We start from the raw sequence: 20,741 nt of genomic DNA on the forward strand, positions 1-20,741 counted from the left end.
AAGTGACACACTACCTGAGTTATGCTCAGTTTTTTGGTGAAGTTTGACACACCAAGCTCAAAAGGTTGCCCATCACTGCAATAGGCCAATAACTATGGAATAAATTGAAGCAGTCATCAAAAAGCTTCCAGCAAACAAAAGCCCAGGGCCAGACGGCTTCACAGGGGAGTTTTACCAAACATTCAAGGAAGAACTAAAACCTATCCTCCTCAGACTATTCCAAAAAATTCAAAAGGATGGAAAACTTCCAAGCTCCTTCTATGAAGCCAGCATCACCCTAATACCAAAACCAGATAAAGACAACATAATGAAAGAGAATTACAGGCCAATATCCCTCATTAACATAAATGCCAAAATCCTCAACAAAATTCTAGCAAATTGGATCCAGCAAGACATCAGAAAGATCATACACCATGACCAAGTAGGATATATCCCAGGGATGCAAGGATGGTACAATATCCGCAAATCAATAAACATGATACATCACATAAACAAATTGAGAGATAAAAAAATCACATAGTCATATCAATTGATGCAGAAAAAGCATTTGACAAAATCCAAAACCCTTTCTTGATAAAAGACTCTCAGCAAGGTGGGAATAGAAGGATCATACCTCAACATCATAAAAGCCATATATGATAAACCCACAGCCAACATCATACTCAATAGGCAAAAACTGAAACCATTTCCCCTAAGAACAGTAACAAGACAAGGATGCCCACTCTCACCACTCCTGTACTAGAAGTATTAGCCATTGCAGTTAGACAAGAAGAAGAAATAAAAGGCATCCAAATTAGAAAAGAAGAAGTAAAGCTGTCCTTATTTGCAGATGACATGATATTGTACATAAAATACCTGAAAGACTTCATCAAAAAACTATTAGACTTAATAAATGAATTCGGCAATGTAGCAGGATATGAAATTAACGCCAAGAAATCTATGGCATTTCTATACACCAATAGTGAACTTACAGAAAGATAGACTAAAAAAGCAATCCCATTTACCATTGCACCAAAACAATTAAGATACCTAGGAATAAACTTAACTAAGGAGTTAAAAGACCTATACTCGGAAAACTAAAAAACATTGAAAAAAGAGATAGAGGAAGACATAAACAGATGGAAGAACATACTGTATTCTTGGTTTGGTAGAATCAACATCATTAAAATGTCTATACTACCCAAAGCAATCTATAGCTTCAATGTACTCCCCATTAAAATACCAAATGGCATATTTCACAGACCTAGAAAAAACTCTCCAAAAATTCATATGGAATAAAAAAAGACCCCGAATAGATGCAGCAATACTGAGAAAGAAGAACCAAGTAGGTGGGATCTCAATACCAGATGTCAGTCTATATTACAAAACCACTGTTCTCAAAACAGCCTGGTACTGTCACAAGAACAGACATATAGATCAATGGAATAGAATATAGAACCCAGAAAATGACCCAAAACACTATGCTCAATTAATATTTGTCAAAGGAGGCATGAACAAACAATGGAGTCAAGACAGTCTCTTCAATAAATGGTGTTGGGAAAATTGGACAGATACATACAATAAAATAAAATTAGACCACCAACTTACACCATACACAAAATAAACTCAAAATGGATAAAGGACTTAAACATAAGACAGGAAACCTTAAAAATACTAGCGGAATCCACAGGCAGAGAAATCTCAGACATATGCTGAAGCAATTTCTTCACCAATACCACTCCTAGGGCAATGGAAACTAAAGAGAAAATAAACAAATGGGACTACATCAAAATAAAAAGCGTTTGCACAGCAAAAGAAACTATCAACAAAACAACAAGAAAGCCCAATGTATGGGAGAACATATTTGCAAATGTTATCACTAATAAAGGTTTAATCTCCAACATCTACAGGGAGCTTATACAACTTAATAAAAGGAAGATAAATGATCCAATAAAAAAGATGGGCAACGGATTTAAATAGAATCTTTTCAAAAGAAGACAGACGGAAGGCCAAGAGACATATGAAAACATGCTCAAAGTCACTAATTATCCAAGAGATGCAAATCAAAACAATGTGGTACCATCTCACACCTGTCAGAATGGCTATCATCAACAAATCAACAAACAACAAGTGTTGGCCAGGATGCAGAGAAAAAGGAACCCTTGTGCACTGCTGGTGGGAATGCAAACTGGTACAGCCACTGTGGAGAACAGTATGGCGTTTCCTCAAAAAACTAAAAATGGAACTCCCATTTGACCCAGTGATCCCACTTCTAGGGAATATATCCCAAGAAACTAGAAACACCAATCAGAAAGGATATATGCACCCCTGTGTTTATAGCAGAACAATTCACCATAGCTAAGATCTGGAAACAGCCTAAATGCCCATCAGCAGATGAGTGTATTAGAAAACTATGGTATATCTACACGATGGAATACTACACTGCTATTTTAAAAAAGAAGGAATTCTTACCATTTGCAGCAGCATGGATGGGCCTGGAGAGCATTATGTTAAGTGAAATAAGCCAGGCAATGAAAGAAAAATACCACACGATCTCACTCATTTATGGAAAATAAAGAACATTATAACCGGGTGAACAAAAAGATAGATACAGAGGCAGTAAAGCACCGAACAGGCTGTTACAGCGGGAAGGCTGGGGAATGTTGGTGAGGAGTGGAAAGAGATCAACCAAAGGACTTGTATGCATGCATATAAGCACAACCAATGGACACAAGACACTGGGGCGGGGGGAGATGAGGGCATGGGACAGCGGGTAGGGGAGGCTGAGGGAAGATCAATGGAGGGAAAAAAAGGAGATAATATGTACTACTATATGTAATACAATAAAAAGTAAAATAAAATAAATTGTCTTGAAATCTCTTAGGCAGGAGTGTGCCTGAAGATAGGGTAAATCCACGGTGGTAATGATGTCAAGCATGAAATAAAGAGCTACGTTTTCTAGTGTATGCTTTTAAGATACGCCCAGCATTGTGAACTATTGAGAAGTATTATATTTTTGTATAATAATGGTTTTTAAAAACTTATGCACATGGCTTTGGTTAATAACTTTAAAATGAATATTAGAACTGTTTTGACTATAAAGATATTTAACTTGACTATGATACAACTTTATGATTTAAAAAATCATTAAGAAATTAATCCCACTTAACTATATTTGTTCTCAGATGGAATTATAGTCCTGTTTTTTTCTTTTAAGTATTTTTTCTTTTAAATATTAGCATGGACACCACAGAACTAGAAAATGAACATTTGGAGGATAAAAATATCCAATCATCTATACCTTCTCAGGTAAAAATTTAAAACTATACTGTAATACATGATATAAAAATCTACTTGATCTTAAAATATATTTCTTAAGCTTATTTATTAGGTTTTTCTTATATGTTAGGTTAAAATATGAGAAGTGGTCATTTTAAAATAGCTGGTTTTAATGGGTCCTAAGAAATGAGCAAAAGAAATAAAAAGATGGAAAGGGGTGACTACAGATTATTTTGCAGTTAAAGAGAGCATATTTTAGGAATACTGGAAATGTATATAGCTTCTTATTTTTTGCCATGTCCAGGAAAAACGCAATAATTTAGACTATAAAAGGTAAAGACAAAGCCAACTAATTAAAATGTTGTACTGTATACAGGGTGAGGCAAAAGTAGGTTTACAGTTGTGAATATGTGAAACACAAGAGTTTTTTCCTATATTATTATTTATTTTATATTATTCTCCATACAAAGAACTGAAGATCTACTTTTGCCATATTCTGTATTTGAAGAAATCCAAGTTCTCTTTTTGCAAGTATATAGAATAAATCAATAGACTGTTTGTTGGTCTAGTTTTACTAAATAATAATTGTTCATATTAGAACTATAATCTTTTATTTTTTAAAATAAAATGAGACTTCTATAGTTCTTAAGGGCCAAAAGTTCTTCTTTTAAATATTTAAAATATTCACCACTGACTGAAATTATTATTTTTAGCTGTAAAGACTTCATCTTAGTTTATGTCAATTTGTTATAAATTCTGAAATAATAAAACTTAAAGAAATATGGTTTTACTGTATATGACCTTTTACTTACCCTAATCAAAATTCACCTTTGAATCTTTATCTTGGCTCTCTTGTATAGTGACAGACTTTTTAAAAAAGATCTCTACACAGGAACTCAAACAGATTAATGTGATGAGATTTAAAGAACTTTGATCCTAAAGAGCTACATAATTTGTTTACATTAGACTGCTATAGTGCCTCTGTTCCCCTAGCCCAGTGGTCGGCAAACCGCGGCTTGCAAGCCACATGCGGCTCTTTGGCCCCTTGAGTGTGGCTCTTCCACAAAATACCACGTGCGGGCGCGCACATACAGTACGATTGAAACTTCGTGGCCCATGCACAGAAGTCGGTTTTCAGCCTGGGCAAGTCTATTTTGAAGAAGTGGCGTTAGAACACTCAAGGGGCCAAAGAGCCGCATGTGGCTCGCAAGCTGCGGTTTGCCAACCACTGCTCTAGCCATTAAATGTTTCCTCTTCCTTTCCTTATTCTGCCCATGCTCTCTAGCCTTCATTACAATTTCTTGTGACAATGTGATGTTCTCTCTTCCCTGCACTCAAAGACCCAAAGTATTATCAATACACACACACATGCCGGGGTTCTTTTCCCAGCCTTATAAAGGGTTCAGCATTCTGGAGAAATGGGCTGCATGTAGATGATTAAAGAGGCCGGAGATGAAAGATAATTTTGAAAGGCATTGGGGGTCAGAGGAGCTTCAGCTAAAGGGAGCTAAAAGACTCACCTAAGGACACCATGATATTTATTAAACACAATTTGTCCTAAGGCACGATGGAAATATACACTTCACAGGGTAAGATTTCATAGGGTTTACAGAATCATTGTCAATTTGGGTAATAGCCTACAGCTGTTCAGGTGTTTGGCTAGTAGGAAGCAATAAAATGCCCTGAGCTGTCTGGCATCAGGCAATAATCCTATTCAGGTTTGGGGGAAGTGCCGTTTAGCCGTTTCCAACAGGTAAACTACATACGTGGCTCACCCTTGTTGAGCCCACCAATTCCCATCAACCTTTTGACGGAACTCTTGTAATTATTACATGCTGGAATTGGTTCTGGGCATCTCACCCTTTTTGATTTTTTTAAGTTTAACAAGAATGTATGTTTTAAGATTTTTAAATTCAATGGAAAGGACAGAGTTCTATTAAGTCCCTTTAAATTGCTGTCAGGTATTAAAGAAATTAGCCTTAAGTCAGTTTCTTTTTGGGCCAACGGTTCTTTGAGTGCCAGTTTCAGTGTCCAACAGTTTCTTATGTGTACATGTCAGCAATGATATTTCAGTTCTGGATGGTGGACAAATGGTGGCAATGCAGGTCCAACCCTCTCTGGTTTGGTCCTGGGCAACCTACAGTGATGCACAGCTGCTGGCTACTAGCATGGCAAGGCGTCTTCACCATCTTCATTTCTGGACTGTTTCTCCTCTTTTCTGGGGGGCCACTGCTTTTTCTGTGACTGGAGCAGTCCTGTCAATTCCTCGCCGGAAAATACGGTATTTACAATTTAGAATTAAAGTGAGTTATTGCCAAATGATGGGTGGGTTACCATATTTTCCGGCGTATAAGACCCCTGACTTTTGAGAAGATTTTCCTGGGTTAAAAAGTCGTCTTATATGCCAGAAAATACAGTATTTTGACACCATGTGATTTTTCATGGTGTCTTGCTCTTAGATTTACAAATAAAAATTAATTTTCAAAGTAAAAATTTATTGATGTAATTTACTTACAAGGTATTTCTTACAGGATATTATTCCACTATTCCCCCCTTTTTTTATTTCAATATTAGGAGGCTTTTGGAAATTTTATAATGCAGTCTTGATAACTTTTAATTTTAACTTTTTTTGCACAGAAATATGATTCATTGCATGTTAAGCAATTTTAGTGAGATGAACCATAATTTAAAAAAATCTAGTTAATACTTCGGAAGTTTTTTGCCCAGTACAATTAAGTTTTCTTGAATGTTCACTTATTTCAATTAGCCAAATTAAATAAATCTGAAATAAGGTTTATTTTTTAACTTTACTTGTCCTAGGTCAGTGATGGCGAACCTATGACACGCGTGTCAGCACTGACACGCGTAGCCATTTTTGATGACACGCGGCCGCTGAGGCAGCCGCATGCCGAGGATGAAACATTTGCTGCTCCTGAGGATGAAACGTTTGCGAAATAATGTTTTTTCCTCAAAGTGACACACTACCCGAGTTATATTCAGTTTTTTGGCGAAGTTTGACACACCAAGCTCAAAAGGTTGCCCATCACTGTCCTAGGTTATGGACAATGAATGACATTAAATTTTTGCAATTAGTCTTTGAGTAGTTTAACATAAACTTTGTCAGGGAGGCAGAAACACAAATTATTTACTTCAGTTTATGAGGCCAAATATATTGACTTTCAATTACAGTTCTTCAGATGTTTGAAGAAAATCTCTCTTTTTATTTTCTTCCAGAATAAGTTTCAGGCTACAGAGAGTTTCATTTAAAAATCTTTGTCTTTCTTTACACCAAGCAACCTACAGGAATGCTGCTTAATATTGGCTTGTACAACCGAATAGCTAGCTATATTGCAAGTATCTTTACAGTAAAGTTGACTACTATTTTACTGTCAGATTTAATACTTTAGCAATCTTCTTAGTTTACTCTGTAAATATTAATGGAAGATATTTTAAAATTTCTCCTTTTTATTAAATTTATAATTATATTTTTAAAGAGTATCCCTTTAGTCTTATTTGCAAATACAGAGGGATCATGGGAGGTCTCAGTAACTTTCTTAGAAGACTTAATCAAATTGCTTACAAAGACATTGGCTTACTCAAAGGGAGGGGTTGGTCTTTGCTGTTTCAAGATGGCAGCCCCCAGGGGAGCAGCAAGCCATGTGGCCAACATGGCGGCTGGCAAGTCAGGCAGTCCAAAATGGCAGCTATCTAAACTGTTCTTTGACATAAAAGATGGTTTGTTTATTCTCATAATAAACAAGAGAAGAGCAAACTGAAATTCTTAAAAGATAGACAGTCAAAATTATGTTGCAGACAAACAGAAATCTCACTAGCTGTTTCTGGTGGCTTTATTAGAATTTAATTGTTTATAAAATATTGGCTTTTCATATAACTTAATTTATACAATACCTTGATTATATTTTTAAAAGCTAATTTATAAAGTAATTTAAGTAGGTATATTTTATTGAAAAACAAAGCAAAGCTAATTTAGTAAATGTTTATGTCTGATTTACAAGGCACAAACGTTGCCCCACCTCTAGCCTATTTTAAAATGCAGGCAGCTGTGGGCTTTTTGTCATTTTAAATTTCATCTGTTGGATTCAAAGAAATATTTAGTTACTTCATTTTGCCCTTTTTAGAGGCAAAAACCTTTGTAACATTTATAAGTAAAATATAGTTATTAATTTTTATTTGAGAAAGCTTTCCATGCAATTTCAAGTATATTAGATCAGTTTAACGTCAAAAATATTTCCTTTAAGAAGAGAGAATATCCTCTTGAAAACATTTCAGGGCCCATGAAAATGTCTTAAAATCATCTCTCAGTTACAGCCTTGAAATTTAATTGGAAAAAAACATCAAATACATAAATGTATATATATGATTTAAAGATTATAATACTTTTTATAATTATCTTAAAATATTTAAACTGGTCTTTATATTAAAAATTTCAGTTGGGATCATAGAATTAATCCTTCTTTAATTAGACCAATAAACAACATATTTTGAATTCTAATTATCAGAGAAAACACAACACTTTATTTTCTTCAAAATAAATTTTTAAACTTTGGGCATTTAGTTACTACAATTACATTTTCTCCCAATTTAATTTGAATCTTGAACTTTTAGAGCTGGCAAGTCAAATATTTAGCATTTCTAGATTAATAACCTTTTATAGTTTTAAGAATAAATTTCAAAACACAAGACATAATCAATCAATAGCTTTAAATCTGTCCTCTAGATTTTTTTCATAAGGCAAATTTAGATTAATATCTTAGCATTTTTTCATTTCAAAATATCTAAACATTTCATTTTATTATTTATATAATTGAGCAAACTTCAAAAATTTTTTTTGCTGCCAAACGAGTTTGGAGGAAGTTTGTAGCCATTCAAATGCAAATTACCACATTCCTTAAAGATGTCTACTGGTGGGAAACTGGCCTACCTGCCCTGGGAAGGGTGACTAGTCTTTTTCCTCCATTAACAAAGGGCATAGCCAGCCTTCCTGGGCTACTTAGATATTTATAATTAATACAGTATTTATCTATATTTCAACAATTTCTTTGAGATTCTAGAGTCAATTATAATTATTTTAAAGCATTTTCTTTGGCAAATTTTTGTAACAATTTACTGATTTTCTTGAAGGCCTTAAAGTTGTTTTAACACACTTCATTAGCATTTTAAAAACCACTTTTTATTATCAAAATGCCAATCTCTCTCCTGGAATTAGCCTGTGTCTTCTCCTGGGTCAAATTCACCATCTTTCTTTTTGCAGGGAGAAAAAAACAGTCTTGGGTTTTTCATTTCTGTAGCTTTTGCAGAGAGTCAAGTTCAGCCAAAAACCTATCTAATATGTCCAAAAATTAGACAGTTGCACGCATTTTGTTTTAAGCGGGCTTCTCTCCTCACGAGCACAGAAATCCCAGACATATTTATAAATTTTTATGGCAAGAAAAGAGACTTTAAATTAGCATACTGGGAGAGTGGGCTTCCATATTGGATCTCTACGTGTCTCCCTTCCCCCACATCCTGCTTGCTTTGGGGAAAACTTTAGTAATAGATCTGGCTGCATTTCTTTTCATGCTTAATAGATAAAGACAGATCTTAAATTTTTTTCCTTTTTCACTTTCAAAAGTAATAACTAGCACCCAAGCTTATCTTTGCCAAAATTTGGTTATCATAAGATGTTCTTCGGTAATTTTTAAACAAAACTTGAAGTAATCTCATTGCGGGAGAGTGGATAGCTCTGCCCTCTCCTGCCACATTTGAATTTCTCCACACCAGAGGTGGTTTTGGCAGTGGGGTTTCATTTCTTATTACAGATTTTAGATTCAAAATACAAATTAAGATTTTAATTTGAACAAGAAACCACATTAAAGACAACCACGGCACTCTTTTTTCAGCCTGATTTAAAAAAGTACCTTTTGATATTCCAATTTCTTTATAATTTTGCCTTTTGACCAAATTATTCCCCATAAGAAACTGACTGAAACACAAAGTATCACTCATGTACTTACTGATCCTCAGGGTTCTGAAGCTGACCTGGGCTCTACACACAGTGAACTTTACCATTTGCTCAGGTGAATCCTTCTTTCTCCAGAAGCACTCCATTAATGTTTCCAGGGTTGAAGTCCAGCCCCAGGTTGGGTCCCCATAATTGTTGGTGCCCCTCATTCGGGTGTCATAATGCCGGGGTTCTTTTCCCAGCCTTACAAAGGGTTCAGCATTCTGGAGAAAGGGACTGCGCATAGATGATTAAAGAGTCCGGAGACAAAAGATAATTTTGAAAGGCATTGGGGGTCAGAGGAGCTTCAGCTAAAGGGAGCTAAAAGACTCACCTAAAGACCCCATGGTATTTATTAAACACAACTTGTCCTAAGGCAAGGTGGAAATATACACTTCAAAGGGTAAGGTTTCAAAGGATTTACAGAATCATTGTCAGTTTGGGGAAGAGCGTACAGCTGTTCAGGTGTTTGGCCAACAGGAGGCAAATAAAATGCCCTGAGGAGAAACAAAGATGGCGGCATAGGTAAACAACTATACTGCTGTCTCACACATCAAGTTCAAAACTGCAACTGGAAGACAGAGCGGACATTGTCCAGAACCACCGGAAAGCTGGCTGAGTGGAAATTCTACAACTAGAAGGCAAGATAAAAGAACACTGAGACCCAGAGGAGTTGTGGAGGACAGGTGGGTAGACCCGCACACGCGGAAAGGGCGGACAGCTGAATACGCAGCTGGCTTACTCGCGGCGCGCAGAGAGGGAGGGCAGCAAGCGCGCAGCTAGCTTTATCATTCGGGAAGAAAACAAAACCTCCCGACTGCACTGAAATCCAGTTATGGGTGAGACTTTGAATACCCAGACTCATTTGGAAAGAAACTGGACTGTCTGGCAGCGGGCGAAACTCAGGGCAGCCTTCTCTCAGAGGTGCGTGCAGCCATTGCCACAGGACACTGAGGCACGGGCCTCGTAGAGCAAGGCTGACGGGAAACCAAGGCTGTCTGCTCAGCCCTGAGACTCTGCCCCATCCAAGCTGAGCACAGAAGCTCTCCCAGTAGAGACACAGCTGATCCTCACAGCCAATTGGCCTGGAGGTCAACTCCCCCCAGTGATACTAACAACAATCTAGGCTTAACTACAACAAGACTGCACACACAGCCCACAAAGGGGCACACCAAGAGTGTCCACCTCAGGTAACTGGGGAGGCTGAGCCACTGGGCCCTACTTGGAAACCTAGCACACAAAGCCACTCCATCAACTCGGGGAAGCAGCCAAAATGCGGAGACAAAGAGGCAGGCCACAAATGAAGGAAATGGAGGAAAGTAAATGACTGGATATTGAGTTCAAAGCCACGGTTGTAAGGTTTTTCAAGAATTTCCTAGAAAAGGCTGATAAATTTAACGAGACCTTCGAGGATATGAAAAAAGGATCAACTAGAAATTAAGCATACACTGACTGAAATAAAAAATTATTATACAGAGACTTAAAAGCAGACTAGAGGATTGCAAGAACCAAGTCAAAGATTTGAAATACAAAGAAGCAAAAACACTAAACCAGAAAAGCAAAAAGAATCCAAAAAGTTGAAGATAGTGTAAGAAGCCTCTGGGACAACTTCAAGCGTACCAACATCAGAATTATGAGGGAACCAGAAGAAGAGAGAGAACAAGATACTGAAAATCTATTTGAAGCAATAGTGACCGAAAACTTCCCCCACCTGGTGAAGGAAATAGACTTACAATTCCAGAAACCCCAACAGCACAGAACCCCAAACAAAAGGAATCCAAAGAGGACTACACCAAGACACATCATAATTAAAATACCAAGAGCAAAAGACAAAGAGAGAATATTAAAAGCAAGAGAAAAACAGTTAGTTACCTACAAGGGAGCACCCATACAATTGTCAGCTGATTTCTCAGCAGAAACTATGCAGGCCAGATGGGAATGGCAAGAAATATTCAAAATGATGAATAGCAGGAAACTACAACCAAGATTACCCAGCAAAGCTATCATTCAGAATTGAAGGTCAGATAAAGAGCTTCACAGATAAGAAAAAGCTAAAGGAGTTCACCACCAAACCAGAATTATATGAAATTCTGAAAGGTATTCTTTAAGAAGAGGATGAAGAAGAAAAATATAAAGATAAAAATTATGAACAACAAATACGTATCTATCAACAAGTGAATCTAAAAGCCAAGGGAATAAAAAATCTGATGAACAGTATTAACTGGTGAATATAATAGAATCAGAGACATAGAAAGGGAGTGGACTGATAATTCTTGGGGGGAAAGGGGAGTGGGGGGTGCGGGATGAGGACAGTGGGGGGGAGGTAAGGGCAGAGGGCGGGATAGGAACCTGGTGGAGGGGAGGTATGGGGGGATAAAAGAGAAACAATTGTAATAATCTGAACAATAAAGACTTATTAAATTTAAAAATATAAATAAATAAAATAAAATGCCCTGAGCTGTCTGGCAGCAGGCAATAATCCTATTCAGGTTTGGGGGAAGTGCCATTTAGCTGTTTCCAACTGGTAAAAACTACATATGTGGTTCACCCTTGTTGCCATTTAGCTGTTTCCAACTGGTAAACTACATATGTGGTTCACCCAAGTCCCATCAACCTTTTGATGGAACTCTTGTAATTATTACATGCTGGAATTGGTTTTCGGTGTGCACGCGCGCGCGCGCACACACACACACACACACACACACACACACACACATCATGAGGACAGTAAGGCAAATTTGAAGATCTCTGTTCTAGGGTTAGCTTGACTCTTGTTTTTTTATTTTTTCAATTTTGTTTTTTACCTTGGGAAAAGCTTTTCAATATTCTCATGAATTGTTTTCTCCCTAAATCAGCAGTTTCATAATTAGACTAACTACTATTAAAAGTCTGGAGGGTTGAGGTATACCCCTGAACTAACTGAATATGTTATCTATAAATAATAGTAGAAGCTTGAACCTTCACCTTTTGAAGGCTTCATCTGCTTTTTTTCTTTTTCTTTCAGTTATATAATTTTTCAAATGAAATAAATCCATGTTAAATTATATTTTACCTCATTTCCAATTTAGTTGTATTTTCATTCCACAAAGTTTTGTTTGATAATCTTTGGGAGTTAGATTGAAGAGGGACACTTTTAATTACTCTATCCACACTATAGGCTCACTTATTCATATACATAAATCACAAATGAAAATGATGGCTTGAAGTCTATAAAAGGCTAAGTCAAGGTGCCCTGCAAAATAAAATGCACACCTATGACATCCCCATATGTCAATATTATATATTGATATAGAGCATGAGTAGACTTTTGTGTGTGTAATTCTCCATGTTGAGAGTAATAATATGAGTTTAATTATGAGATTTGGTGGTTTCATACCTTCATAAATTTGTATGGAAAGTAAATTTTTAAAAATATTTCTTTGTTTTACTTCAGTTCCTCAAAGATGATAATACTGGAGAAGATAAAGAAATTAAGGAAATCGTCTTCTCAGAAAAAGAGGAAACAAAACCACAGGTGGCAGAAAGTGTTTGTCCTCCACAAGGAAGATTGAATAACTATATTACAAATGGTATGTAAAATAAGGAATGTAAATGGACAGAAAATAAGAAATGTGTTTGATAAATAGTATTAAACCACAAGCCTACAAAATCACTGTTTAATCTATGTACTCCCGGATCAGGTTATCAGCTTTATTACAGTCAATATATAAACAAAAAGAAAATTTTTCCTTGAATCTATAAAAAAAATTGCTCAACAAATATATATTTTTATGTTTTTATAATTTTTAATGTTAAATTGTATATATTAGAAATAGCATTGATTAAACATTTTTATTTAAAACCTACTTTTCACATTTATTTTTTTAAATATGTTGTTATTTTTTTTAAGGGAGAGGGATAGAGAGATAGAAACATAATGAGAGAAAAACATCAATCAGCTGCCTCCTGCACACCCCCAAATGAGGATTGAGCCCACAACCCAGGTATATGCCCTGAGTGGGAATCAAACCAGATCTCTTGGTTCATGGGTCAACACTCAACCACTGAGCCACACCAGCCAGGCCACATTTATTTTTAAGTTAGCTAAAATGGAACATTATACTTCTGGCAATATTACAGTTCTTATTACATTAGGCTGCAATTTTTAAAACATCTGTTGCCTGTAAATAGTTACATAAAACTTGCTTTCACACTAACAGTTTAAAGTATCTCATTGTCACCAAATATGTGTGAGATTTTCTTGATTTTTTCCTAGATATTCCATATGATTAAACTTAAGAGATTTTGACCTCCAGAAATATAAAGCCTATAGAAAACAAAAATTATTTTAAAATACGAATATAAGCAATTGAAGTTTTAAACTTTTAATTTCTTATTTGCTGCTTTGTATCTTTAAACTTTTAAAAGCAAATTTTATTGATTTTTCATTAATAAAAGTTGCTTTTTAATTAACATTAGTATTTTTAAGGTCCTGAATCTAAACTAAACTAGAATATCTGCAAGTGTAAGTGATTAGACTTCTTCTTTGTTAATATAGTTTCTGCATTTAGGTCTTACCTGCAAGTTTTCATGACCCTATTTAGCGGGCAGTTTCTATAGAGCAGTTTTTAGGAATAGGGCCAGGGCCTATGGAAGAGAGAAAAATGTATTGGACACCAAAGGTTTTCCCTTGAGATTGAGGGCTGCAGTTCTCTCATGAAATAATTGAGAGTTTTATAACAATAGTATTGAAACTACAAACTTACTCCTATGTTGTCTTTGATTTTGAAATTTTAGAGAAATTTATAGGAAAATGTGCTTCCATATTTATATTTGAGAGGTTGTATATTCTTCTACTTCAATTTCTCTCTCCCTTTCTCCCATACACACACACACACACACACACACACACACACACACACACACACACTGCATTCACACTAAAGAAACCCTCAAAACAGCATGTACTCTGGATAATAGAAATAGAGCTGCAGTTTCTCTATAAATCATACTTAATTCACTAATCCCACAGTGTATATAAATCAATTTACATAAGAAATCTAAACTCTCAACCACATGCAAAAATCAATCTCATCACTTTTAATCACACTGTTTATATCCTATACTGGTACTGGGGAAGTGGCTTGCCTAATCCTAAAGAAATGGATATTCTACAGCAATAGGTTTAGGTTTTAGGCTATAAGTCCTGTTTTAGTTTACTAAGTTCACTTATTTTTATGAAGCTGTTTTCCCTTTAAATAAATGAAAGTTTTATTATACATCCAACTATCAGTCTTAGGTTCAGACTTTCTGCATTAAAATCTTATAATCCTAACTAATAAAAGAGTAATATGCAAATTGACCCTAACTCCGCTACACCCACAAGCCACGCCCACCAGCCAATCAGTGAGTATGCAAATTAACCCAACCAAGATGGCTACAGCCTCAGAGAAAGTAGGAGGGAGGCTTGGGTTTCCAAGGCGATAGGAGAAGCCAAGCTTTCCCCTGCCCTGGCCGGCCTAAGCCTCCACTCAAGGCTACAAAGTTTCAATTATAGAAGGTAAACAAATCCAAACAGAAATGGCTGCTGGCCACAGAGCAAGCATGAGGCTTGGCTCCACTCCAGGATACAAAGTTTCAATTGTAGAAGGTAAATAAATTCCAGATACCAGGGCCTCTGCTTGGGTCTCCAGGGGGCGTGGCTGGCCTGCAAACCACCACAGGCCCCTTGCCCAGGCCGCCCCACACCCCAAGGAAACCCCCACCCTGATCCGGGACACCCTTCAGTGCAAACCAGCTGGCCCCCACCCGTGCACCAGGCCTCTATCCTATCTAATAAAAGAGTAATATGCAGATTGACCATCACTCCAACACACAAGATGACTGCCCCAATGTGGTCAAAGATCCTGCCCCCATGTGGACACAAGATGGCCACCACAAGATGGCCAGCAGGGGAGGGCAGTTGGGAGGCACCAGGCCTGCAAGGGAGGGCAGTTGTGAGGGACCAGGCCTGCAAGGGAGAGCAGTTGGAGGCAATCAACCCTGCAGGGGAGGGCAGTTAGGGGTGACCAGGCCAGCAGAGGAGGGAAGTTGGGGGCAAACAGTCTGGCAGGGAAGCATTTAGACATCAATAAGGCTGGCATGGGAGTGGTTAGGGGGTGATCAGGCTGGCAGGCAGGCGAGCAGTTGGGAGCCAGCAGTCCTGGATTGGAGAGGGTGCAGGCTGGGCTGAGGGACACACACCCCCCATGCACGAATTTCGTGCACCGGGCCTCTAGTCAGTTTTATGAAGGAAGAAGTCTTGGAAGTTTAGAGCTCAAAAGTAATATCTCAGATCCTTCCAGATTTTGGTCCAGCTTCATCACTCCATTCAAACAACAAATAAAATGCTGAAAAAACTGTAAATTGACAACCTTTAGTTTCATCAAAGAAGTGAGGTAACAGGGCAAATTACTGCCCCTGTAACCAAATAGAGGAACGTAGATACAGAGAATCATAACAGAGAAGACACCTCTGTGGGAACCAGTACCAGAGCAGGAAAACCAAAATTATAATGGAAAATTGGCTGTAGGCTCAGTGTGAACAAGTCTAAGAGTTAAAAACTCCAGAGGGAATCTAGTCATGGTGTGAGAAAACACACTTCTGTCCATGAGCCATCTGGCAAGGGGAGGGGAGAAAGTAACTACAATGAAATACACCAAAGCATTCTATTCTTCACAAGACCTGTCCTTAATAGAAAGTATTTTATCAGCCCCTAACCCAGTGATGGCGAACCTATGACACTGACACGCATAGCCATTTCTGATGGCACACGGCCGCTGAGGAGACCGCATGCCGAGGATGAAACATTTGCTGCTCCTGAGGATGAAACATTTGAGAAATAATGTTTTTTCCTCAAAGTGACACACTACCCGAGTTATGCTCAGTTTTTTGGCGAAGTTTGACACACCAAGCTCAAAAGGTTGCCCATCACTGCCCTAACCTATGGGAGTTTTATCAGAGCTCACCCTATCTGGGAGAAGAGAAATACCCAACTCCCATCCCCTCTTGCCATCCTGTATAATCTATGAGGATAAAAAAGACCTGAGAGGCACTAGTGAAGTTCACAGTCCAAGGGCACAGGCTCACTAAAACACTGAGACCTAATCCTAGGGCCACAGAACTCTTCCTCTCCCACCACACTTTACCACCATATACCAAAGGTCCTTGTACCCAGGACATCATGTTAACCTTAAAAAAAAAATACATACAATATATTAAAGGGAAAAGAACAACTTTGAAGAGACCCAGACACAGACATGGCAGGGATATTGGAATTATCAGACCATGAATTCAAAACAACTATGACTAACATACTAAGGGTTCCAATGGTAATGTAGACAACGTGTAAAAATAGATTAGTAATGTAAGCAGAGAGATGGAAATTCTAATAAAGACTCAAAAAATGCTAGAAATTAAAAGCACTGAACAAATGAAAAATGCATTTGATGGCTTCATTAGTAGAGTGTACACAGCTGAGGAAAGAATCTCTGAACTTGGGGATATATTAATAAAAACTTACAAAACTGCGAGGCTAAGAGGAAAAAGAAATAGACTATCCAAGAACTGTGGGACAATTACAAAACATATAACATACTTGTAATGGGAATACACGAAGGAGAAGAAAGACAAAAAGTAACAGAGGATATTTGCAGGAATAATTTTCTCCAAATTAATGTCAGATCACAGATCCAGGAAGCTCAGAAAACATGAATCAGGGTAAATGACAAAAATTGACATCTAGGTATATTATATTTAACCTGTAGAAAATCAAAGATAAAATATAAATCTTGAAAGAAGTCAGAAGAAAAACACACTTTACCTATAAAGAAGAAATGATAAGAATCATATCTGACTTATCCTTAGAAATCAGTCAAGTAAAAAGAGTGGACTGAAATATTAAAGTGTTAGGACAATAAAACCACACCAAGCATAGAATTCTGTATCCTATGAAATTATCTTTCAAAAGTGAAAGAGAGCCCAAGCTGGTTTGGCTCAGTGGATAGAGTTTTGGCCTGCAGACTGAAAGTTCCCAGGTTCGATTCTGGTCAAGGGCACATGCCAGGGTTGTGGGCTTGATCCCCAGTATGGGGCATGCAGGAGGCAGCTGATCAATGATTCTCTCTCATCATTGATATTTCTATCTCCCTCTCCCTTCCTCTCTGAAATCAATAAAAATTTTTTTTTTAAAAAAGTGAAAGAGAAATGACAACTTTCTCAGACCAACAAAAATTGAATTTATTGCCTTGTAAAAATACTAAAAGACGTTCTTTAGAAAGAAGAAAATGATATTGATTGGTCAGAAACTCAGATCTACATAAGATGGAAGATCATGCCCTAGCTGGTTTGGCTCAGTGGATAGAGTGTCAGCCTGTGGACTGAAGAGTCCCAGGTTCTATTCTGGCTAAGGGCACATGCTCGGGTTGTGGGCTCGATCCCCAATAGGAGGCATGCAGGAAGCAGCCAATCAGTGATTCCTTATCATCCTTGATGTTTCTCTCTCTCTCTCCCTCTCCCTTCCTATCTGAAATCAATAAAAATATTTTTTTAAAAAAAGAAGGAAGATCATCAGAGAATGAATAAATGAAGATTAAAAAATAGTTTTATTTTTTATATTGTTAAATGATCAGATAGCAGTTTGTTCCAAATAATAGCAAAATATATTCACTGATTATAGCTTATGCATAAGTGAAATGAATAATAGCAATGACACAACAAACAGAAAGAAATACCCCGGGGAGTCCTTGGGGACTGCGCTGAGGGCTCATTTGGTCCGGGAAACTAATTCAGAAACACCACCACCTAAAGGCAGTGTCAGAAATAGATGCTTGTGTAAATATAACTGAAAGTAGGCAGACAGACAAAACATGCAGAGTGGTCCTGCCTGGCTGACACCAAGGCTGTGGCATCTGACACAGAGGAGTGGTGGATCGCTGGGAACTTCAACATGGTTCTGACTATCTAGAAGGAAGCTGAGACATGGCAGACAAAACAGTAGAGAGGGGTCTTAGACCAGCCCTCATAAAACATTAAATCACCCGAAAAGGAAGTAAATTAAATGGAGGCAAGTAAATGAAATGGAGGCATTCTCAACAATTTGTCAGAGAAATAATTCAAAGCCATGGTCATTAGGATGCTGAAAAGGATGGAGGACAAATTGAACAACGTGTAAAAATGAAGAAGAAATGAAGAACTAAGAAGAAATGAAAAATGAAGAACACAATAAAAGCATCAACAGTAGACTAGAAGAAGCTGAGGACTGCATTACCGAGCTAGAAGACAAGGTAGAAAAAATACCCAAGCAGAGCAGCAACTGGAAAAAAAACACTTAAAAAACAGGAGGAGAGCCTAAGGGAGCTCTAGGACAACACACAAAACGAAACAACATCCACATAATAGGGGTGCAAGAAGGAGAGGAAACAGAGCAAGGAATAGAAAACCTGTTTGAAGAAATAATTACAGAAAACTTCCCTAATATTGGGAAGAAAAAAAGTCACACAAGTCCAAGAAGCTCACAGAGTCCCATACAAAATGAATCCAAAAAGACCAACACCAAGAAACATCATAATTTAATTGGCAAACATCAACAACAAAGTAAGAATCTTAAAGGCTACCAGGGAGAGACAGAAAGTTACCTACAAGGGATCTCCCATTAGACTATCAACTGATTTCTCAACGGAAACACATCAGGCCAGAAGGAAATGGAATGAAATATACAAAGTGATACCAAGCAAGGCCTGAATCCAAGAATACTATACCCAGCAAGCCTATTATTCAAAATTGAAGGTGTAATCAGGAACTATGCAGGCAAAAAAAAGGGGGGGCTAAGGGAGTTTATTACCACCAAACCAGCAATACAAGAAATGCTAAAGGGTCTGCTGTATAAAGAAGAAAAAGGAAGGGAAGAAGGAACACAGGCACAAAGAATAAAAATGGCAACAAACAAGTATCTATCCTATGTAATAAAACCCCAAAATGCAAATCGACCAAATGGCCGAACAACCGGTGGAACAACCAGTCGAATGACCGGTCACTATGATGCACACTGACCACCAGGGGGCAGACACTCAACACAGGAGCTTCCCCCAGCCAGCAGGCCCCAGGTCAGCCAAGGTAGGTGCCAGCAGTGTCCCCCAATCACCCCACCAATCGCCCCACAGTGCGAGGCAACCGGCGGCGGCAGTGGGAGGTGGGGCTGGCGAGCAGGCAGTGCCTGACTGGCCAAGGCGGGTACCAGGGAGTGCCCCTCTATTGCCCCACCAGTCGCCCCCACAGATTGGCGCTGATCACTAGCCAGGGCTAGGGACCCTACCTGTGCATTAATTTTGTGCACCAGGCCTCTAGTCAATAATGACCTTAAATGTAAACATGCTCCAATCAAAAGACATAGGGTAGCTGAATGGATAAGGAAACATGACCCCAAACATCTGCTGTCTACAAGAGACCCACCTCAGAACAACAGACTCGCACAGACTGATAGTGAAAGGATGGAAAACAATTTTTTAAGGTGAATGAAAATGAAAAAAAAAGCTGGGGTAGCAATACTTATATCTGATAAATTAGACCTCAAAGTGAAGGCCATCAGAAGAGATAAGGAAGGCCACTTCATAATACTAAAGGGAGCAATTCAGCAAGAGAATATAACTCTGGTAAACATATGTGCACCCAATGCAGGAGCACTCAAATACATTAGAAAAACTTCTGGAAGATATCAAGGGAGAGATCAACAGCAATTCAGTCATATTAGGGGACTTTAATACCCCACTGACACCACTGTATAAATCATCTAAACAAAAAACCAGCAAAGAAATATCAATCCTAAATGATTCACTAGATCACATCTTCAGAACATTTCACCCCAAAGCTGCAGAATATACATTCTTCTCAAGTGCACACAGGGCATTTTCAAAGATAGACCACCTATTGGGACACAGACAAAGTCTCTTCAAATTCAAGAAGATAAAAATCATATTAAGCATCTTCTCAGACCACAATGGCATAAGATTAGAAATCAATTACAATAAAAAACATTGAAAAAAATCAAACACTTAGAGGCTCAATAGTATGCTATTAAATAATGACTGGGTTACCAAAGAGATCAAAGTAGAAATAAAAAGCATCCTGGTAACAAACGACAATGAAAACACAATAATCCAAAGTCTGTGGGACACAATGAAAGCAATCTTGAGAGGAAGTTCATAGCTCTACAGTTCTACCTCAAAAAAGAAGAAAAAATGATAATAAATTACCTAACCCAACAATTCTAAGAATTAGTAAGAGAGCAGCAAGAAAAGCCCAGAGTAAGGAGAAGGAAGGAAATAATAAAGATCAGAGTGGAAATAAATGACATAGAGACCAAAAGACAATACAAAAGATCAATAAGACCAAGAGCTGGTCCTTTGAAAGGATAAACATGATTGATGAACCTCTAGCCAGGCTCACCAAGAAGCAAAGAGAGAGGACC

At 37.7% G+C, this 20,741-nt stretch overlaps 1 protein-coding gene across 1 annotated transcript in view; it reads left to right on the forward strand.

Annotated features, from left to right (window-relative positions):
• Positions 1–3,219: 3,219 nt before the first annotated feature.
• LOC307102826 (sodium/hydrogen exchanger 9B1-like) overlaps positions 3,220–20,741 on the forward strand; it is a gene marked incomplete at both ends in the record, with an annotated part of 78,393 nt that continues 60,871 nt past the window's right edge. Inside the window, 2 exons of the mRNA XM_079776514.1 lie at positions 3,220–3,288; positions 12,693–12,828. Of these exons, the coding sequence (XP_079632640.1) occupies positions 3,220–3,288; positions 12,693–12,828 (205 nt within the window). The remainder of the gene's footprint in view (positions 3,289–12,692; positions 12,829–20,741) is intronic.

This window comes from Cnephaeus nilssonii (assembly GCF_951640355.1).
Source record: "Cnephaeus nilssonii genome assembly, chromosome: 1".
NCBI lineage: Eukaryota > Metazoa > Chordata > Mammalia > Chiroptera > Vespertilionidae > Cnephaeus > Cnephaeus nilssonii.